The 20,858-nt window shown below is 42.8% G+C and overlaps 1 protein-coding gene across 1 annotated transcript; it reads right to left on the bottom strand.

The window, feature by feature from the left end:
* Window positions 1–1,910: 1,910 nt before the first annotated feature.
* On the bottom strand, window positions 1,911–7,963 carry LOC106597917 (CD209 antigen-like protein E). The gene is made up of 6 exons (XM_045722911.1): window positions 7,760–7,963; window positions 3,600–3,698; window positions 3,329–3,490; window positions 3,082–3,224; window positions 2,907–3,007; window positions 1,911–2,594 (listed from the first exon to the last, which is right to left on the bottom strand). Exons 1-6 carry the CDS (start codon window positions 7,899–7,901, stop codon window positions 2,441–2,443), a joined length of 801 nt encoding a protein of 266 aa, XP_045578867.1. The 5' UTR covers window positions 7,902–7,963; the 3' UTR covers window positions 1,911–2,440.
* Between the last annotated feature and the right edge of the window lie 12,895 nt (window positions 7,964–20,858).

Here is a 20,858-nt window from a genome sequence, read left to right as displayed (position 1 = left end):
TGTGTCTGTCACCTCAAAATGTTCTCTCAACCTGCGTGCACCTACGTTGTACATTTTAATTTATAGGATAGGTCGTAGCAACATCATGATGGTTAAAGGGACATTTTGAGTATCATGTAGTAGCCTAAACCTTTCGCTGTTACATTGAACTGGGTGAATGGAATATGAAGGACAGTCAACCAATATGCTGTAATAGAAAAAGGCTATGCTCATGAAAAATAAAATCATCCTCCCTCATCTTAAACTGCACCGACCGCCACTGGTGGAGAGGAATAATAACCAAACACAGCGTCCCTAACCAATAACATACACTGCACCACAGAAATCACATGCCGAAATGACACAGACTATGTGAGGTTTAGTGTAACATAAAGTTGAGTTGTTCACAGTGGACAGACAGGCCTATGATCCCAGCCAGTAGAACACACAGCAGCCCCAGACACACTGCAGCAACTAGGAAGAGTCTCTTCCCTGAGCTCTCAGGCTCTGTGGAGACAGATACTGTACATAGCATCATCAACAAGACACAATCAAACATGCACTATAGTGATTCATATAGGGTGAACCCTAACTTCAGCTTTAGTCAGATGTCACTTAGTCTCCCAGTATCATTATGTTAAAATATGACCTAAGTGGAAGATAGAATTCACCCCATAATGAGTGATCCCAAGTATAAAGATTCTCTTCTGTATCATCTGTTAATGAAAAAATAAGAAGAGCTGCACTTTTAAAGTGCTGGTTTCTCACCCACATCTCTCTTCCTGTTGAGGAGGACGTGCATGTGGTTGTTAACCATACAGGTTTTCACAGCAACAGGAAGTAGACTGTGGCCAGTTACAGTACACAGGACTACATGAACATTGAAATAACTTTAGGCAGTTAGTATACATCCTAAAATACACCTTAGGAGCCTCCAACATTTCAGAACATTTAACCTGGGACTCACAGCATGTAGCATTTCATGTATCAGTTTCCACAAATAAATCATTTTAATGACTGTTTCAAAACCTTTCCCTTGTGATGTAAGACACCATCGTTTGGAAGAGAAGTTGTGTTCTGTTTGTAAAATATTAATAATCTGTTTGTTAAGGTTTATTTTACACAGTTGAGTTTGGAAGACTTGTGTTTGGGGCACTGGACATCGGCCAACCTCATTATCTTAAGGTAAACAGTTTGTGTGGCAAGTGGAGGGATAATAACCATTGGTTTAAACTTCCATGTGTGTGTGTCTCTATGACTATGGTGTACTTACCAGTGTTCTGAGATTCAGGAAGTTTATCTATGGACATGTTCACAGTATCCTGTCCACATTAGCATAAATCTCCCCAGACTGCTCCATATAAAAGCGAATTATAAAGGTCCCATTAACATATACTGTGGTACTTTATGGATTAGCATACAGTACAACAGACAATAATATTATGTCATACATCCTGTTAAACAGCTTCTTTAGCTTAACAGTCTGTTGTGTCTGAGAACGTTCAGTGTTATAGATGTAGGGAGGACTTCACACCAGTGGTTTGAGCAGACAGCAACCTCCAGGAAGAGACACAACAGCAGATAGACACCATGATGAGTGTGTGGGTATGTAGCAGACAGGTCCACTGGTGCATGGTGTTGCTATTGGTAACCTACACGTTGTCCCTCGTACAGTGAATGTTGTGAGTCATTATCATCTTTCATTAGCATAGTTTTTTTGTGTGTGTTTCCTCTTAGAACTGTTCTGCCCTCTGTGTGTGTCCAGGTCACACTGTTTTAAGTATCCAATCACATTCAATCAGGAAGCTGGTAGACCTTGTTAAAGAACATTGTTCCTTTATTTATTAATCTGTGACTTTGTTATTCTTATTATTGAAGTGATAATCATAGATTAATAACTGGACTCACTTTTTTTTTACTAAGCATAAGCCTATGGCAAATCACATGACATGTTTCTAATAGAAATAATGAAGAATCATTTTACAGAGTACAGTATGTCTACATTCTCTCCTCTAAATCTAAACACAACAATTATTTGTCTTATTTTTTCTCTCTTCCTCATTCTCTTAATTTTCTTCCTCCTCCTCTATGTCTCTCTCTGACAATAAGGCTCTATCTCAATTAGACTTTCCTAGATTCCTCTCCTCCTATCTCTTCTCCTCCTTTCAACCCTGTCAGAGGAGAAGGTCCAAGGCCCCTCCACTAGGATTGTATTCTCCAATGTGTTTTGAGAAGGAGGGGAGGAGAGAGGATGTGAGGAGGAATCGAGTAAAGCCAAATTGAAAAAGAGCTCATAGACAAGTCTGTAATACCACTATTTCACTTCTATGGTGAGTTCATCTCTCACTTTAGCCACTAGGTGGATTCATCACTTAATCATTCAGCACTGTATCCAAACATCAACAAAAAACTTTGAGAGAAAGAGAGAGGCAAAGAGAGAGATTGTTACAGTAGGTTATTGTTACACCACTTTCTCACAGATCCAGTTATGATTTGTCCCACATTTGTCATCATTCCATGTCTGTACAGGGTCATCTTGTCTATAGTATATCTCAACACAGTCCTGCTGCCCAGAGAACAGACCACCATTATCAGGCTGTCCTCTCCCCCAGTACCTAAATAACACAGAGAACCAGACAGTCAGACACTGTGGTACAAACATCCTCCTCAATAATAGACAAAGTCCTACGTTTTAAAGACACACTCTGTAAGATGTTATCAAGAATGGACCATTAACAGTGATATGTATTTTTTATATAATGACATTTTAATAAAAAAATATGACTTGATTTCTATGATACAGCTCTAGTTCTTATTGAATGACATTCATAAGTAGAAACATACATTTTGACGAACATGATTGGAAGCAATATATCATTGTTGTTTTGTATCTCCATATCACAAGGTAAAATAATCAAATATCTCACCCTGTGGTCAGTGTTGTGCCGTCCACCCACTTCCAGGTCCCCTCAGTAACAGAGTCAGTCAGACCAATCCAGGCTCTCATGTGGAGGTTGAAGAGAAATGTCTATGGTTGAGAAAGATGAAGATTATGTCACTCTTAATATATTAATAAAATCTCTCTCTCTCTCTCTCACACACCTGTTCCTCTCTGCTGTTTATGATCACCAGGTCTGCTCCTCTCTCCAGACAGTCCTCTCTGCTCTCCTTCCAGGTTTTCTTCTCAGTAGAGAGGAGGTACAACCTCGAGTCAAATTTTCTCCATCCCTCCTGACAATGCTGCTCTGTTGAAGAGCAAAGTTGAACACATTGAGAAACTTTGTTTGTATCTCTACTCAAAAACCCATTGATATATAATTATTCTTATTCATCACAGTTAATATCTCACCTATCACAAAACGCTTTGCCTGAATATGGCCTTTCTCTCTAGTCAGGTTGTTGTATCTGGTCTGTAACTGGTCTCTCTCTTCAGTTGCGTTGATTTTATAAAGGGAGAAACTCTGGAACAAGGTGTTCCTTTTATCCTCAGAATCTTTAATGGCTCTGTTATCTACAAAGTATAAATACATAGTTACTAGCTAAAACCCCCGATAAATAGGCCTAATAACCTGCACTTCTTGCAACTAGGTGAAAAGCAATGAACTTGGACACAAACTCACAGTAGACAGACAGGCCTATGATCCCAGCCAGTAGAACACACAGTAGCCCCAGAAACACAGCAACAACTAGGAAGGGTCTCTTCCCTGATCTATCAGGCTCTGTGGACACATACAAGAGACTTTTATGGATTTTTTGTGAGTGTGTGTGTGTGTGCGTGTTACCTGATTGCTGGTCTCCTGGTCCATTATTAGGAGCAGTGTCTGCTCTCTCTTCTCCCTTGGTGCTGGTCTGACTGTCTCTCAGGGTGTCTGCACTGACGTACAGTGGGGGGAAAAAGTATTTGATCCCCTGCTGATTTTGTAGGTTTGCCCACTGACAAAGAAAGGATCAGTCTATAATTTTTATGGTAGGTTTATTTGAACAGTGAGAGACAGAATAACAACAAAAACTATCCAGAAAAACGCATGTCAAAAATGTTATACATTTATTTGCATTTTAATGAGGGAAATAAGTATTTGACCCCCTCTCAATCAGAAAGATTTCAGGCTCCCAGGTGTCTTTTATACAGGTAACGAGCTGAGATTAGTAGCACACTCTTAAAAGGAGTGTTTCTAACTGCAGCTTGTTACCTGTAAAAAAGACACATGTCCACAGAAGCAATCAATCAATCAGATACCAAACTCTCCACCATGGCCAAGACCAAAGAGCTCTCCAAGGATGTCAGGGACAAGATTGTAGACCTACACAAGGCTGGAATGGGCTACAAGACCATCGCCAAGCAGCTTGGTGAGAAGGTGACAACATTTGATGCGATTATTCGCAAATGGAAGAAACACAAAAGAACTGTCAATATCCCTCGGCCTGGGGCTCCATGCAAGATCTAACCTCGTGGGGTTGAAATGATCATGAGAACGGTGAGGAATCAGCCAAGAACTACACGGGAGGATCTTGTCAATGATCTCAAGGCAGCTGGGACCATTGTCACCAAGAAAACAATTGGTAACACATTACGCCGTGAAGGACTGAAATCCTGCAGCGCCCGCAAGGTCCCCCCTGCTCAAGAATACATATACATGCCCGTCTGAAGTTTGCCAATGAACATCTGAATGATTCAGAGGACAACTGGTGAAAGTGTTGTGGTTAGATGAGACCAAATTGGAGCTCTTTGGCATCAACTCAACTCGCCATGTTTGGAGGAGGAGGAATGCTGCCTATGACCCCAAGAACACCATCTCCACCGTCAAACATGGAGGTAGAAACATTATGCTTTGGGGGTGTTTTTCTGCTAAGGGGACAGGACAACTTCACTGCATCATTTGAAGGGGCCATGTACTGTCAAATTTTGGGTGAGAACCTCCTTCCCTCAGCCAGGGCATTAAAAATGGGTCGTGGATGGGTATTCCAGCATGACAATGACCCAAAACACACGGCCAATGCAACAAATGAGTAGCTCAAGAAGAAGCACATTAAGGTCCTGGAGTGGCCTAGCCAGTCTACAGACCTTAATCCCGTAGAAGATCTGTGGAGGGAGCTGAAGGTTCGAGTTGCCAAATGTCAGACTCGAAACCTTAATGACTTGGAGAAGATCTACAAAGAGGAGTTGGACAAAATCCCTCCTGAGATGTATGCAAACCTGGTGGCCAACTACAACAAACGTCTGACCTCTGTGATTGCCAACAAGAGTTTTGCCACCAAGTACTAAGTCATGTTTTGCAGAGGGGTCAAATACATATTTCACTCATTAAAATGGAAATCATTTCATAACATTTTTGACATGTGTTTTTCTGCATTTTTTTGTTGTTATTCTGTCTCTCACTGTTCATATAAACCTACCATTAAAATTATAGACTGATCATTTCTTTGTAAGTGGGCAAACGTACAAAAATCAGCAGGGGATCAAATACTTTTTCCCCCCACTGTAGATATCCACAATCCTCTCCTCCATCTCACCTCTGTCAAACTTGACCTTCTTGTGGCTCAGCATAGCTGACCTTTGACATCTTTAACAATACCTGGGTCTTTCTTTCTATGTAGGTCTACTATACAATAAGTCTCTGCTTCTAGAATTAATTTGGTGGTCTTCCAACATGGCCGTCAGGAGGTGTCGTACATCAACTGCAAGCCCTCTATACGTTAAGTCTCTGCTTCTAGTGATGTCTTTGTCTCTGAGTCATCTGTGTGTCTCTGTCTGTGTGACTGCTGTACTGTAGGTGTTAACTTGAGGGAAGTATTAACAAAATGACATGGGTAGTTGTGGCTATGCTAATTCAAAGAATAGAACAAGTTGGCATACTGGTGTGCGTACTTGTGTGTGTATGCTTGTGTGCATGTGTGTGTGTGAGAGATTGTTACAGTGGTTATTGTTAAACCATTTTCAGCAGCACAATATGAATCATTCCATGTCTCTACATGGTTATCTTGTCCAGAGTATATCTCAACATAGTCCTCCTGTCTAGGGAATGGGACTTGCTAATTGTGATGATGGACAGGACACTATCATACCAGGAAGATATAGATCATAGAGGGGAAGTGGAGAACAAAGACTAGCTGTTAACATATGTAACCCTCTCACCAGGCTCGAATATGACTCTCACAATATTAACTTATGCAGAGTATTTCAGCAGCATGGGATGTAAGGTGAGAAGGACATCTCCAATAAGAATTCCTATTGTAAACTATCTAGGGTTATGACAATAGGGTATTAACTTCAGATTAAATGATTATAGGTTTCTGTTATTGAATCAGGATGGACCATCCCATGCATTAAATTAAATTGAGACAATCAATGACTCCACCAACTCAATATACATAACGTTCCATATGTGTATTAAAACATTTTCAAACACAAATACATTTTCAGACACAACAAAAGAAATAGAAAATAATAAACCCCAATGAGTCCAAATTATTTCAAGTTCGCTTAAATAAACCGTTGGCGCGCGTTGGAGCTCAAAAAATTATGACATCCAAAAATATCCTGAAGCACCTCACGTTGTGGTTACTCACTGCTTGGTAGATATTCCCTCAGCGAAGTATGGCAGTTCCATGCAGGTTTCCTCACAAAGTCCAAGGCAAGCACAGCTACCCATGCAGACAGTACTCCTTAGCCGTAACCAATATCCCATGGGAACACGAACTCGTTAAGCTTCCCAAGCAATTATCTCCCAGTGTCACACGATGCTAGGCTAACCTCAATGCTGACAAATACCTCCACGACGAGACGGTAGCTTCAGTCTGTACTAAGTTTTTTTTACAAAATTATAACAACTCTTTTATAAAATAAAACATGTATTTCCCTTCATATCCTAGTAGGTATGGGTTTTGTTCTAGTTCTGTCGTCTTGTTTTATAATTTCTTTGCCAACCGTCCTAAGGTAAAAACGTCCATCCTTTTCATCCACGTCTTTTTCCCAGACCTCCCGTTAACCAGGTCAACTCCCATTGGCCACAACTTAACGAGTGACCTTATTGGTCGAAACTTACAATTCAAAGTAAAACAAACTATTCACTTATCTTTTAAATATATAACCAATTAATTAGAACAAATACTCTCAATACCTGGTTCAAACAAGGGTATTACACATATATTAAATATCATATGTAACAGCCCCAAGATAATTCAGGGAGTTTCCAGAACTCCCCCTTCCTTTCACCTTTCTGCTGATTTGGACCCTCTGTTTACTCCCAAATATACATCAACATGTTCAGGAATTCCAGGACAACAAACATGGGTCATTATAATGTCCATACAATAGATTTGACACTACAAACTGCTCCAATTGGATATTGAGGGTGGGTATGCTTAACCAGAGAGGATGAGATGGCGACATAACTGGCCGCAGCTCTCTTCTCTCTTAATGAACCTGATTGGTTGAGTTTGAGTGATAGCTGGTTGAACCACTGAAAAGATCCACTTCACTTCCCTCTTTTGGGACACATATGGGGGAACAACAATCAAATATGAGCATTTGATATTGTGCTTATATGTAACTTGACAACAAAGACTGACTGTCAAAGATTACTAGAACACATAGCAGCCCCAGACACACTAAAGTATCTTCCGAGGGTCTTTTCCACCACTGAAAATGTACTGAATTACAAATGATTAAAGATCTTTGGTAATATGTTTTACAGTATTATCCAGGATTGGGACAAATAAAGGTTTAGTAATACAGTGTAATCTCACCTGTTTAATATATTGTGTGTTCATGCAATCTTACCTGAAGCAATACCTCCATCTCTTGAACTGGGATTGAAGTTTCCTACGTTGTCATATATTTGGCAATCAATGCCTGTGTTCTTGATTGCATTAGGTTTGTTGTCTTCAAATCCATCTGAGTTTTCATAGACTCCCTCTGACATCTTAACACACTTCAACTCTAATATACGCCTGTAGCTGTATCGTCTCCCTGCACTGTCCTGCGTTTGTGTGACTTCAGGTAGTGAAACTCTTTATCAGTCAACCACAGTGTGAAATCAACACAGCACTGGCCACCACGTGACGCCCACCAGCCTTAGTTTATAATATAATACATGATATGACTCCCACCAGTCTTAGTTTGATAATATTATACATGATATGACTCCCACCAGCCTTAGTTTGATAATATAATACATTATATGACTCCCACCAGCCTTAGTTTGATAATATAATACATGATATGACTCCCACCAGTCTTAGCTTGATAATATAATACATGATATGACTCCCACCAGTCTTAGTTTGATAATATAATACATGATATGACTCCCACAAGCCTTAGTTTGATAATATAATACATGATATGACTCCCACCAGTCTTAGCTTGATAATATAATACATGATATGACTCCCACCAGTCTTAGTTTGATAATATAATACATGATATGACTCCCACCAGCCTTGGTTTGATAATATAATACATGGTATGACTCCCACCAGTCTTAGCTTGATAATATAATACATGATATGACTCCCACCAGTCTTAGTTTGATAATATAATATAAGATATGACTCCCAAAAGCCTTAGTTAGATAATATAATACATGATATGACTCCCACCAGACTTAGCTTGATAATATACTACATGATATGACTCCCACCAGTCTTAGTTTGATAATATAATACATGATATGAATCCCACAAGTCTTAGTTTGATAATATAATATATGATATGACTCCCAGCAGCCTTGGTTTGATAATATAACACATGATATGACTCCCACCAGTCTTAGTTTGGTAATATACTACATGATATGACTCCCACCAGCCTTAGTTTGATAATATTATACATGACATGACTCCCACAAGTCTTAGATTGATCATATAATACATGATATGACTCCCACCAGTCATAGTGTGATAATATAATACATTATATGACTCCCACCAGCCTTAGTTTGATAATATAATACATGATATGACTCCCACCAGTCTTAGCTTGATAATATAATACATGATATGACTCCCACCAGTCTTAGCTTGATAATATAATACATGACATGACTCCCACAAGCCTTGGATTGATAATATAATACATGATATGACTCCCACCAGTCATAGCGTGATAATATAATACATGATATGACTCCCACCAGTCTTAGTTTGATAATATAATACATGATATGACTCCCACCAGCCTTGGTCTGATAATATAATACATGATATGACTCCCACCAGTCTTAGCTTGATAATATAATACATGATATGACTCCCACCAGTCTTAGCTTGATAATATTATACATGACATGACTCCCACAAGTCTTAGATTGATCATATAATACATGATATGACTCCCACAAGTCATAGAGTGATAATATAATACATGATATGACTCCCACCAGTCTTAGTTTGATAATATAATACATGATATGACTCCCACCAGTCTTAGCTTGATAATATAATACATGATATGACTCCCACCAGTCTTAGCTTGATAATATAATACATGATATGACTCCCACCAGTCTTAGTTTGATAATATAATACATGATATGACTCCCACCAGCCTTGGTTTGATAATATAATACATGGTATGACTCCCACCAGTCTTAGCTTGATAATATAATACATGATATGACTCCCACCAGTCTTAGCTTGATAATATAATACATGATATGACTCCCACCAGCCTTAGTTTGATAATATAATACATGATACGACTCCCACCAGTCTTAGTTTGATAATATAATACATGATATGACTCCCACCAGCCTTAGTATGATAATATAATACATGATATGACTCCCACCAGTCTTAGTGTGATAATATAATACATGATATGACTCCCACCAGTCTTATTGTGATAATATAATACATGATATGACTCCCACCAGTCTTAGTTTGATCATATAAAGATGATATGAGTCCAACCAGTCTTAGTGTGATAATATAATACATGATATGACTCCCACCAGCCTTAGTTTATAATATACTTCATTATATGACTCTATATCATGCTAATTGTCATAACATCTACTGTCTATCCACAGGTTAGCTGTCCTAACATCTACTGTCTATCCACAGATTAAATGCCATAACATCTACTGTCTATCCACACGTTAACTGTCATAACATCTACTGTCTATCCACAGGTTAACTGTCATAACATCTACTGTCCATCCACAGATGAACTGTCATATCATCTACTGTCTATCCACAGGTTAGCTGTCATAACATCTACTGTCTATCCACAGGTTAGCTGTCATAACATCTACTGTCTATCCACAGGTTAACTGTCATAACATCTACTGTCTATCCACAGGTTAACTGTCATAACATCTACTGTCTATCCACAGGTTAACTGTCATAACATCTACTGTCCATCCACAGGTTAACTGTCATAACATCTACTGTCTATCCACAGGTTAACTGTCATACATCTACTGTCTATCCACAGGTTAACTGTCATAACATATACTGTCCATTTACATATACTGTCCATTTATGTTATTTATGTCTGTAATAAAACCCTTTTGTGTCCGGGCCTGGCTTGACAGACAGACGTATGATCCCAGCCAGTAGTTAAACACACAGCTGCCCCAGACATACTGCAGCAACTAGGAAAGGTCTCTTCTCTCAGCACGTATGAGACGTGTGTGTGTGTGTGTGTGTGTGTGTGTGTGTGTGTGTGTGAGTCTGTGTCTGTGTCTGTCTCTGCTCTGAGTCTGAGTCTGTGTCTGTATCCATCTCTGCTCTGAGTCTATGTCTGTGTCTGTCTCTATTCTTAGTCTGTGTCTGTATCCGTCTCTACTCTGAGTCTGTGTCTGTTTCTGTCTCTGCTCTGAGTCTGTGCCTGTGTCTGATTCTGTCTCTGTCTCTACTCTGATTCTGTGTCTGTATCCGTCTCTACTCTGTGTCTGTGTCTGTCTCTACTCTGAGTCTGTGTCTGTCTCTACTCTGAGTCTGTGTCTGTTTCCGTCTCTGCTCTGAGTCTGTGTCTGTCTCTATTCTTAGTCTGTCTGTATCCGTCTCTACTCTGAGTCTGTGTCTATTTCTGTCTCTGCTCTGAGTCTGTGTCTGTGTCTGTGTCTGTTTCTGTCTCTGCTCTTAGTCTGTCTGTTTCTGTGGTTTACCACTACACCCTGCCCGTGCAGGTCCCGGAAAATCTCGTCTACAAAGGCCTGGAAGACTGATGGAGCATTCATCAACCCGTATGACATGACCAGGTACTCATAGTGAGGTGGTACAAAAATGTCTTCCACTCGTCCCACTCCCGTATACGCACCAGGTTGTAAGCGCTCCTGAGATACAATTTTGTGAAGAAGCACGCGCCGTGCATTGACTCGATCGCACTGGCTATGTGAGGTAGTGGTTAACTGTACTTCACAGTGATTTGGTTAATGTCTCGATAGTCAATACACGGGCGCAGACCTCCATCCTTCTTCTTCACAAAAAAGAAACTTGAGGAGGCAGGTGAAGTGGAGGGCCGAATGTACCCCTGCCCCAGAGATTCGGAGACATATGTTTCCGTAGCCGCCATCTCCTCTTGCGACAAGGGATACACGTGACTCCTGGGAAGTGCTGCATCTGCCAGGAGATTTATTGCACAATCCCCCTGTCGATGGCGTGGTAATTGAGCCACCTTCTTTTTACAGAAGGTGAGAGCCAAATCATCATATTCACAGAGGTAGAGCTCCAGCTGGAGTAGGAAGCCCTGACATCCCGCAGCCGTCCCATTATACTCCCTCGGAAGAGCGAGCCGAATCCCACTGGGACGGGGTGAAGGAGGGGTGAGTAGTGGTGCCCTTGGTGGTGCTGGTGGAGGCGCTGGAGGAACTGCTCTTCACTCCCAACGATCCAGATTCTGCAGGACGCGATCCATGGCGGTGCCGAGATGTTGTAGTATGGCTGCATCCTGCTGGACCCGCTCCTCGACCCCTAATAGGGGGGTGTCTGCTCCTGCCGACTCCATATGGTTTGGTGTGTGATTCTGTCAGGATGGTGGGTGTAGCTGGTGTATAAAGTCAGCCGCAGGAGAGCAGAGATGAGTGAAACAACGCACTTTACTCAACAGCACAAAGTAAACAATTTACAAAGTGCAAAAAGAACAGTTGCCACAAAGCATGGATGATAAACAGCACCCGGTACAAACCAGCCGGAACATACTGACCTGAACAACTAACAATCACACACAAAGACATGGAGGAAACAAAGGGTTAAATACATGACCAGTAATTGGGAAATGAAAACCAGGTGTGTGGGAAAACGAGACAAAACAAATGTAAAATGACATCTCAGGAAGATGTTGAGAGAGACTTGTAGAACACACAGCACTCCTAAACACACAGCAGCCAGCCTGTAGAGTCTTGTTCTCCCATCTGCAGAGGAACAACACAGTGTTGGGGAAGATACTTTGATTATATGGTATACACCAAGCTACCAAATACTTCACACTGGAAGAAGTTAAGATATACTAAAGCTACCCTCAAGAAAAATATAGTTTTTACTTAACAGGAGTTACTTTGAAAAAGTAGTTCACTATAGTACATCAAAACTATCAGATCACTCTCCAGTCAGATGTTGACAGAATGAGTAATTTACAGTGCCTTTAGAGAGTATTCACAAACATTAACTTTTTCCAGATGTTGTTGTTTTACAGCCTGAATTAAAACATTATTAAATTGAGATTGTTTTGTTAAAGGCCTACATACAATACCCCTTTATGTCAAAGTGGAATTATGTTTTCAGAAATGTCTGGAGTCAATAGTTATTCAACCCGTTTGTTTTGGCAAGCCAAAATAAGTTCAGGAGTAAATATTTGCTTAACAGGTCACATAATAAGTTACATGTACTGACTCTGTGTGCAGTAGTAGGATCTCTAGTGGCACAGCTAGAACTGCGATGCAGTGCCTTAGACCACTGAGCCACTCGGGACACCCTTGCAATAATAGTTTTCAACAGGATTTTTTAATGACGCCCTCATCTCTGTACCCCACACATCTGTAAGGTCCCTCAGTCGAGCAGTGAATTTCAAACACAGGTTCAACCACAAAGACCAGGGAGGTTTTCCCAATGCCTCACAATGAAGCGCACCTATTGGTAGATGGGTAAAAAAAGCAGACATTAAAAAATCAGTTTGGGCATGGTGAAGTTATTCATTAGAATATGGATGGCGTATAAATACACCCAGTCACTACAAATATACAGGCATCCTTCCTAATTCAGTTGCCGGAGTGGAAGGCAACCGCTCAGGGATTTCATCATGAGGCCATTGGTGATTTTAAAATGGTTACAGAGTTTAATAGATGTGATAGGAGAAAACTGAGGAGGGATCAACAACTTTGTAGTTACTCCACAATTCTAACCAAAATGACAGAGTGAAAAGAAGGAAGCCTGTACAGAATAAAAATATTCCCAAAACATGCATCCTGTTTGCAACAAGGCACTAAAGTAATACTGCAAAAGAAATTGGCAAAGCAATTCACTTTTTGTCCTGAATACAAAATGTAATGTTTGGGGAAATCTAATAAAACACATTACTGAATACTATTCTATATTTTCAAGCATAGAGGTGGCTGCATCATGCTACGGGTATGCTTGAAATTGTTAAGGACTGGGGAGTTTTTCAGGATAAAAAATAAACTGAATGGAGATAAGCACAGGCAAAATTCTAGACGAAAACCATGGTTTATTCTGATTTCCATCAGACACTGGGAGATGAATTTACCTTTCAGCAGGACAAGAACCTAAAACACAAGGCCAAATCAACACTGTTTTTGCTTATGTAACCGATGTGAAATGGCTAGCTAGTTAGCGGTGGTGCGCGCTAATAGCGTTTAGCTAATAGCGTTGGTGACGTCACTCGCTCTGAGACCTGAAGTAGTTGTTCCTCTTGCTCTGCAAGGGCCGCAGCTTTTGTTGCGCGATGGGTAACAGTGCTTCGTGGGTGTCAGTTGTTGATGTGTGCAGAGAGTCCCTGGTTTAAGCCCAGGTTGGGGTGAGGAGAGGGACGGAAGCTAAACTGTTACACTTACAGTGGGGGAAAAAAGTATTTGATCCCCTGCTGATTTTGTATGTTTGCCCACTTTCAATAAAATTATCAGGCTATCATTTTAATGCTAGGTTTATTTGAACAGTGAGAGACAGAATAATAACAAAAACATCCAGAAAAACGCATGTCAAAAATGTTATAAAATTATTTGCATTTTAATGAGAGAAATAAGTATTTGACCCCTCTGCAAACATGACTTCGTACTTGGTGGCAAAACCCTTGTTGGCAATCACAGAGGTCAGATGTTTCTTGTAGTTGGCCACCAGGTTTGCACACATCTCAGGAGGGATTTTATCCCACTCCTCTTTGCAGATCTTCTCCAAGTCATTAAGGTTTCGAGGCTGACGTTCGGCAACTCGAACCTTCAGCTCACTCCACAGATTTTCTATGGGATTAAGGTCTGGAGACTGGCTAGGCCACTCCAGGACCTTAATGTGCTTCTTCTTGAGCCACTCCTTTGTTGCCTTGGCCATGATTTTTGGGTCATTGTCATGCTGGAATACCCATCCACGACCCATTTTCAATGCCCTGGCTGAGGGAAGGATGGTCTCACCCAAGATTTGATGGTACATGTCCCCGTCCCTCGTCCCTTTGATGCGGTGAAGTTGTCCTGTCCCCTTAGCAGAAAAACACCCCCAAAGCATGTTTCCACCTCCATGTTTGACGGTGGAGATGGTGTTCTTGGGGTCATAGAGAGTATTCCTCCTCCTCCAAACACTGCGAGTTGAGTTGATGCCAAAGAGCTCAATTTTGGTCTCATCTGACCACAACACTTTCATCAGTTGTCCTCTGAATCATTCAGATGTTCACTGGCAAACTTCAGACGGGCATGTATATGTATTCTTGAGAACGGGGACCTTGCGGGCGCTGCAGGATTTCAGTCCTTCACGGCGTAGTGTGTTACCAATTGTTTTCTTGGTGACTATGGTCCCAGTTGCATTGAGATCATTGACAAGTTCCTCCCGTGTAGTTCTGGGCTGATTCCTCACCGTTCTCATGATCATTGCAACCCCACAAAGTGAGAGCTTGCATGGAGCCCCAGGCCGAGGTATATTGACAGTTATTTTGTGTTTCTTCCATTTGCGAATAATCGCACCAAATGTTGTCACCTTCTCACCAAGCTGCTTGGCGATGGTCTTGTAGCCTATTCCAGCCTTGTGTAGGTCTACAATCTTGTCCCTGACATCCTTGGAGAGCTCTTTGGTCTTGGCCATGGTGGAGAGTTTGGAATCTGATTGATTGATTGCTTCTGTGGACAGGTGTCTTTTTTACATGTAACAAGCTGCAGTTAGGAGCACTCCCTTTAAGAGTGTGCTCCTAATCTCAGCTCATTACCTGTATAAAAGACACCTGGGAGCCAGAAATCTTTCTGATTGAGAGGGGGTCAAATACTTATTTCCCTAATTAAAATGCAAATCAATTTATAACATTTTTCACATGCGTTTTTCTGGATATTTTTGTTGTTATTCTGTCTCCCACTGTTCAAATAAACCTACCATTAAAATTATAGACTGATCCTTTCTTTATCAGTGGGCAAACGTACAAAATCAGCAGGGGATCAAATACTTTCCCCCCCCCACTGTACCAAGAAGACAGTGAGTGCTCCTGAGAGGCCGAGTTCCAGTTGGGACTTGAAAATCTATGGCAAGACCCTAAAATAGTTTTCTAGCAATGATCAACAACCAGTTTTTTAGAATTTTCTAAAGAAAATTGAACCAATGTTGCTCAATCCAGGTGTGTAAAGCTCTTAGAGACTTACCCAGAAATACTCAAAGCTGTAATCGCTGCCAAAGGTGCTTCTACAAATTATTGACTCAGGGGTGTGAATACTTACGTGAAATAGAATACTTTCTGAAGGCTCTGTAGCCTATTAAACACAAAAACTGTTTCAAGTGAGAATAAGGCAGGTCTGATCCTGCAAAATGAATTACATTTTTTCCTACTTCACCCATATTTTATTTTAGCAAAAAATGTTGTGTATTTCCAGTAGTTGGCTTCATCGCTGCATGACAAACAATTCATTAACTACTGAAAACACTACCAAGATTTTAACTTAGTTTAACTACCACCAACCCACAGGCCACAGACATCAGTTTTGATTTACATTTGGTTATGTTGTCTATCTCTGAATTCAATGTGAAATCAACAACAAATGTCACCATGTATTTGGATTTAAGTTAAAAGGTGGGTGATTTTTTTTATGCCCTTACGTTGATGACTTTTTGCAAATCCAACCAGTTTTCCAAATTGATTCAACGTCTGTCACGCCCTGACCAGGTGAACTCGGGTATTTTGGGTCAGGGTGTGTCATGTTGGGTAATTTTCCTTGGTTTGTTTTCTATGTTTGGGTTATGGCCTGGTGTTAGCTCTATGTGGGTTATTTCTATGTTGGGTTCTGTCGATTCCCAATCAGAGACAGCTGTCGCTAGTTGTCTCTGATTGGGATCACATTTAAGTTCCTTTTTCCCCACGCTGTTTGTGGGGTGTTGTCTCTTTGTTTTTGAGCAGTTAACGTATCGGCATTTTCTTGATTTTGTGTACGTGTTTAATTCAGTGTAAAGAATAAACATGTGTTCGCTCCCAGCTGCGTTTTGGTCCGCTTCCTCGTCACCCGACGTCGATCGTTACAGAACACCCCACCTAACCAGGACCAAGCAGCGGGAGGAAAAGGAGCGCGAGAGATGGGCTCGCGAGGGGAAGGAGTTCTGGACCTGGGAGGAGATCATGTCGGGGAAAGGACCCTGGCGGAAGGATTGGTCTCTCTCTCTTCCTAACCCGGAAGACACCCCCAAGAAAAACATTTTGGGGGGCTAATGGGGCAGTCCGGAAGGGCAGAGGAAGAGCCCAGACCACTGCTCTCGTGGGGGATGACGGCGGAGGAGGAGACGGAGATGAGGCGGTTGATTGAGGACCTGCTGAGGGAAGATCTGGAGGAGGAGCCATGGGATGCGGAGTTGCGCGCTGTGTCGCCAGTGCGCCCGCACAGCCCGGTGCGTCCGGTGGACATGCCCAGCACATGCCGTGCTAGGATGGGCATCCAGCCAGGACGAGTGGCTAAACCGGCTCCACGCTTCAGTTCACCAGTGCGGGTTCACAGTCCTGTCTGGCCCGTTCCTGTTCCCCGCACCAAGGCCACGGTGCGTGTCCACAGTCCTGTCCGGCACGTCCCTGCTCCCCGCACCAAGCCAGTGGTGCGTGTTCCCAGTCCGGCCCGGCCCGTCCCTGCTCCCCGCACCAAGTCAGTGGTGCGTGTCCCCAGTCCGGGCCGGCCCGTTCCTGCTCCCCACACCAAGCCAGTGGTGCGTGTTCCCAGTCCGGCCCGGCCCGTCCCTGCTCCCCGCACCAAGTCAGTGGTGCGTGTCCCCAGTCCAGCCCGGCCCGTTCCTGCTCCCCGCACCAAGCCAGTGGTGCGTGTTCCCAGTCCGGCCCGGCCCGTCCCTGCTCCCCGCACCAAGCCAGTGGTGCGTGTCCCCAGTCCGGGCCGGCCCGTTCCTGCTCCCCGCACCAAGCCAGTGGTGCGTGTTCCCAGTCCGGCCCAACCCGTTCCTGCTCCCCGCACCAAGCCAGTGGTGCGTGTTCCCAGTCCGGCCCGGCCCGTCCCCGCTCCCCGCACCAGGTCAGTGGTGCGTGTCCCCAGTCCTTTCCGGCCCGTCCTTGTTCCCCGCACCAAGCCCACGGTTCGTGTCCATAGTCCTTTCCGGCCCGTTCCTGTTCCCCGCACCAAGCCCACGGTGCATGTCCATAGTCCGGCCCGGCCCGTTCCTGTTCCCCGCACCAAGCCCACGGTGCGTGTCCACAGTCCTGTCCGGCCCATCCCTGCTCCCGGCACCAAGCCCACGGTGCGTGTCCACAGTCCTGTCCGGCTCGTCCCTGCTCCCCGCACCAAGTCAGTGGTGCGTGTCCCCAGTCCGGCCCGGCCCATTCCTGCTCCCCGCACCAAGCCAGTGGTGCGTGTTCCCAGTCCGGCACGGCCCGTGTCCGGTCCACCGGTGCCCAATCCTGTTCCGGTCGACGGCTCCGCTCCGGAGCCTGAGCATGCCGCTCCACAGTGGTCCAGTCCGGGCCAGAGGGGTAGGGCTAAGGTGGAGGCGGGGGAGAGAACACACCCGGGGCCAGAGCCTCCACCGAGGGTGAGGCGCCCACCCGGGTCCCCTCCCCTAATAGACTTAAGTTCGGTGCGCCGGAAGTACGCACCGTTGGGGGGGGGGGTACTGTCACACCCTGACCAGGTGAACTCGGGTATTTTGGGTCAGGGTGTGTCATGTTGGGTAATTTTCCTTGGTTTGTTTTCTATGTTTGGGTTATAGCCTGGTATTAGTTCTATGTGGGTTATTTCTATGTTGGGTTCTGTCGATTCCCAATCAAAGACAGCTGTCGCTAGTTGTCTCTGATTGGGATCACATTTAAGTTCCTTTTTCCCCACGCTGTTTGTGGGGTGTTGTCTCTTTGTTTTTGAGCAGTTAACGTATCGGCATTTTCTTGATTTTGTGTACGTGTTTAATTCAGTGTAAAGAATAAACATGTGTTCGCTCCCAGCTGCGTTTTGGTCCGCTTCCTCGTCACCCGACGTCGATCGTTACAACGTCATCGCGTAGATTTTTTTGGTTTGAACTCACGTGGAAACAACATTGATTCAACCAGTTTTTCGCCCAGTTGGAAGCTATGTAGTTCCGAAAGGAAACACCATGTAGAAATATGTTTAACCATTTGTTAAAGAATGAATAACGCAAGTCTGTCACGATTGTCATCGTAGAGAGATAGGGACCAATGCGCAGCGGGTTGCGTGTTCATCATGATCATTTATTCAATACACGTGAACACGAAAAAACAATAAACAAAAGAGAATGACAGACCGACAGTTTTACAGGCTAGGTACTCACATATAGCAGTGCAAAATCAACTACCCACAAGTGAACAAACAAAACACACACCTACTTATAGGACTCCCAATCAGAGGCAACTGGAAACACCTGCCTCCAATTGAGAGTCCAGCACCCAACCTACACATAGAAAACTAACCTAGAACCTACCCATAGAAATACAAACATAAACCAGTGACCAAAAAACCCCGTAATACATAAATAAACTACCCTCTGGCACGTCCTGACCAAACTAAAATAACCAAATATACTCTATACTGGTCAGGACGTGACAAAGTCTTGGCGATATGAATGAATAGTTGATCTGATGTGTCTCCATCCGGTCCCTCTCTGTATGTGGCCCACAGATGGTGGCAGGATGCTTCAAGGCCCCATCCACCACTAAGAAGGTGACTTGGGTTGCATCCAAATGGCATCCTATTCTCTATATAGTGCACTACCAAGGGAAATAGGATGCAATTTGTGATGAAGGCTTGTAGTTCTTATTATTATTATTATGCTGATTTATGCTAATAATTGATCATGAAATAAACAAATCATAAGACTACATGCCAAATGACATGTCATGTTGCTAAAAAACAATGAACACTAGCATTTTACAGAGGACAATATGTTTACATACATACTGTCCTCTGAATCTTAACAGAACTACCATTTTGTTCTCTTTATGTTCTCTCTCTCTCCGTCACTACCTTAATTGTCTTCTTCCTCTGCTATGGCTCACTGACTCTGACTCCTAGATTCAATCTGTAGAGCTGAAGATCTGCGTTATAGCGCTGTTGAAATGTAAGTTCATTTTCAATTAAGCTGACATACGCAGATTTTACCGGGAATGCAGTCTCCACAAAGGCGGGAACATAGTCTTTCGATTGCGCTATAGCGTGGATCTTCTGCGCTATGGACTATATCTAGTACCTACAGCGTGTACGTGTGTGAGAGAGAATGAAGGAGGAAGTTGTGTGCACTGTAGGCTACTGTATGTGTTACAGTATGTTGTCATTGCCTTTGAAGGCTATTTCATGGTATGGCCTGGTATATTCCCACAGGCTTTAAAGGGATGATTTTGACCGTGTATAGTTAATTATGGGCATTTTGTAATCCAAATAGTCAAGTTCCTGCACAAACAATTGTTATTCATCAAAGGTTATCTCCTCCTGGTGTGCATATGAAGCTGGTTGGATTGTTTGATAAATCACTTTTCTATGCATACCAACTTTCTAAATTCCGTTCTTAATGCCAAAAATATGGGATTAAATGCATGTAAAAATATATATATATTTCCTGATCTTTCTTATATCTCTCAGATAGGAGAAACATTTCAGAACACACTTCCTTCTGCTATTTTTTTGGACTACCTGTTGTTCCATGAAGTGAATCTGTTATTCATTGTGTTTGTATGGGCTAATGGAAGTTAGCCTCCCCCTGGAATAAACAGGGCTTAGACTCTGATGGGTTAAGTAGTATTGATAAATGAGGCCTCAAGGCCCTTCCTCTGATACAGTCCTATCTGCTGTCTGTCCAGTTTTTAGTATTGGTCGAGATATAATACCAGCCTTCAAAATCATCTCTCTCCCTCTGTAGCTCTTTCTGTAGTCCGGTTGTTGTAACTGGTCTATAGCTGGTCTCTCTCTCTTTAGTCAGTTTGTAGTAACTGGTCTCTCTCTTTAGCCAGTTTTTTGTAACTGGTCTCTAGCTGGTCTCTTTCTTTAGTTAGGTTGTTGTAACTTGCCTGTAGCTGGTCTCTCTTTTTAGTCAGGGTTTTGTAACTGGTCAGTAGCTGGTCTCGCGCTTCAGTCAGATTGTTGTAACTGGTCTGTAGCCTCTCTCTTCAGTTAGGTTGTTGTAACTGGTCTGTAGCTGGCCTCTCTCTTCAGTCATGTTGTTGTAACTGGTCTGTAACTGGCCTCTTTCTTCAGTCAGGTTGTTGTAACTGGTCTGTAGCCTCTCACTTCAGTCATGTTGTTGTA

The sequence above is a fragment of the Salmo salar genome, chromosome ssa08, assembly GCF_905237065.1.
Source record: "Salmo salar chromosome ssa08, Ssal_v3.1, whole genome shotgun sequence".
In the NCBI taxonomy this organism is placed as follows: Eukaryota; Metazoa; Chordata; class Actinopteri; order Salmoniformes; family Salmonidae; genus Salmo; species Salmo salar.
Note: the sequence above shows the minus strand (reverse complement) of the source record. Positions and strands in the feature narration are given on the sequence as shown.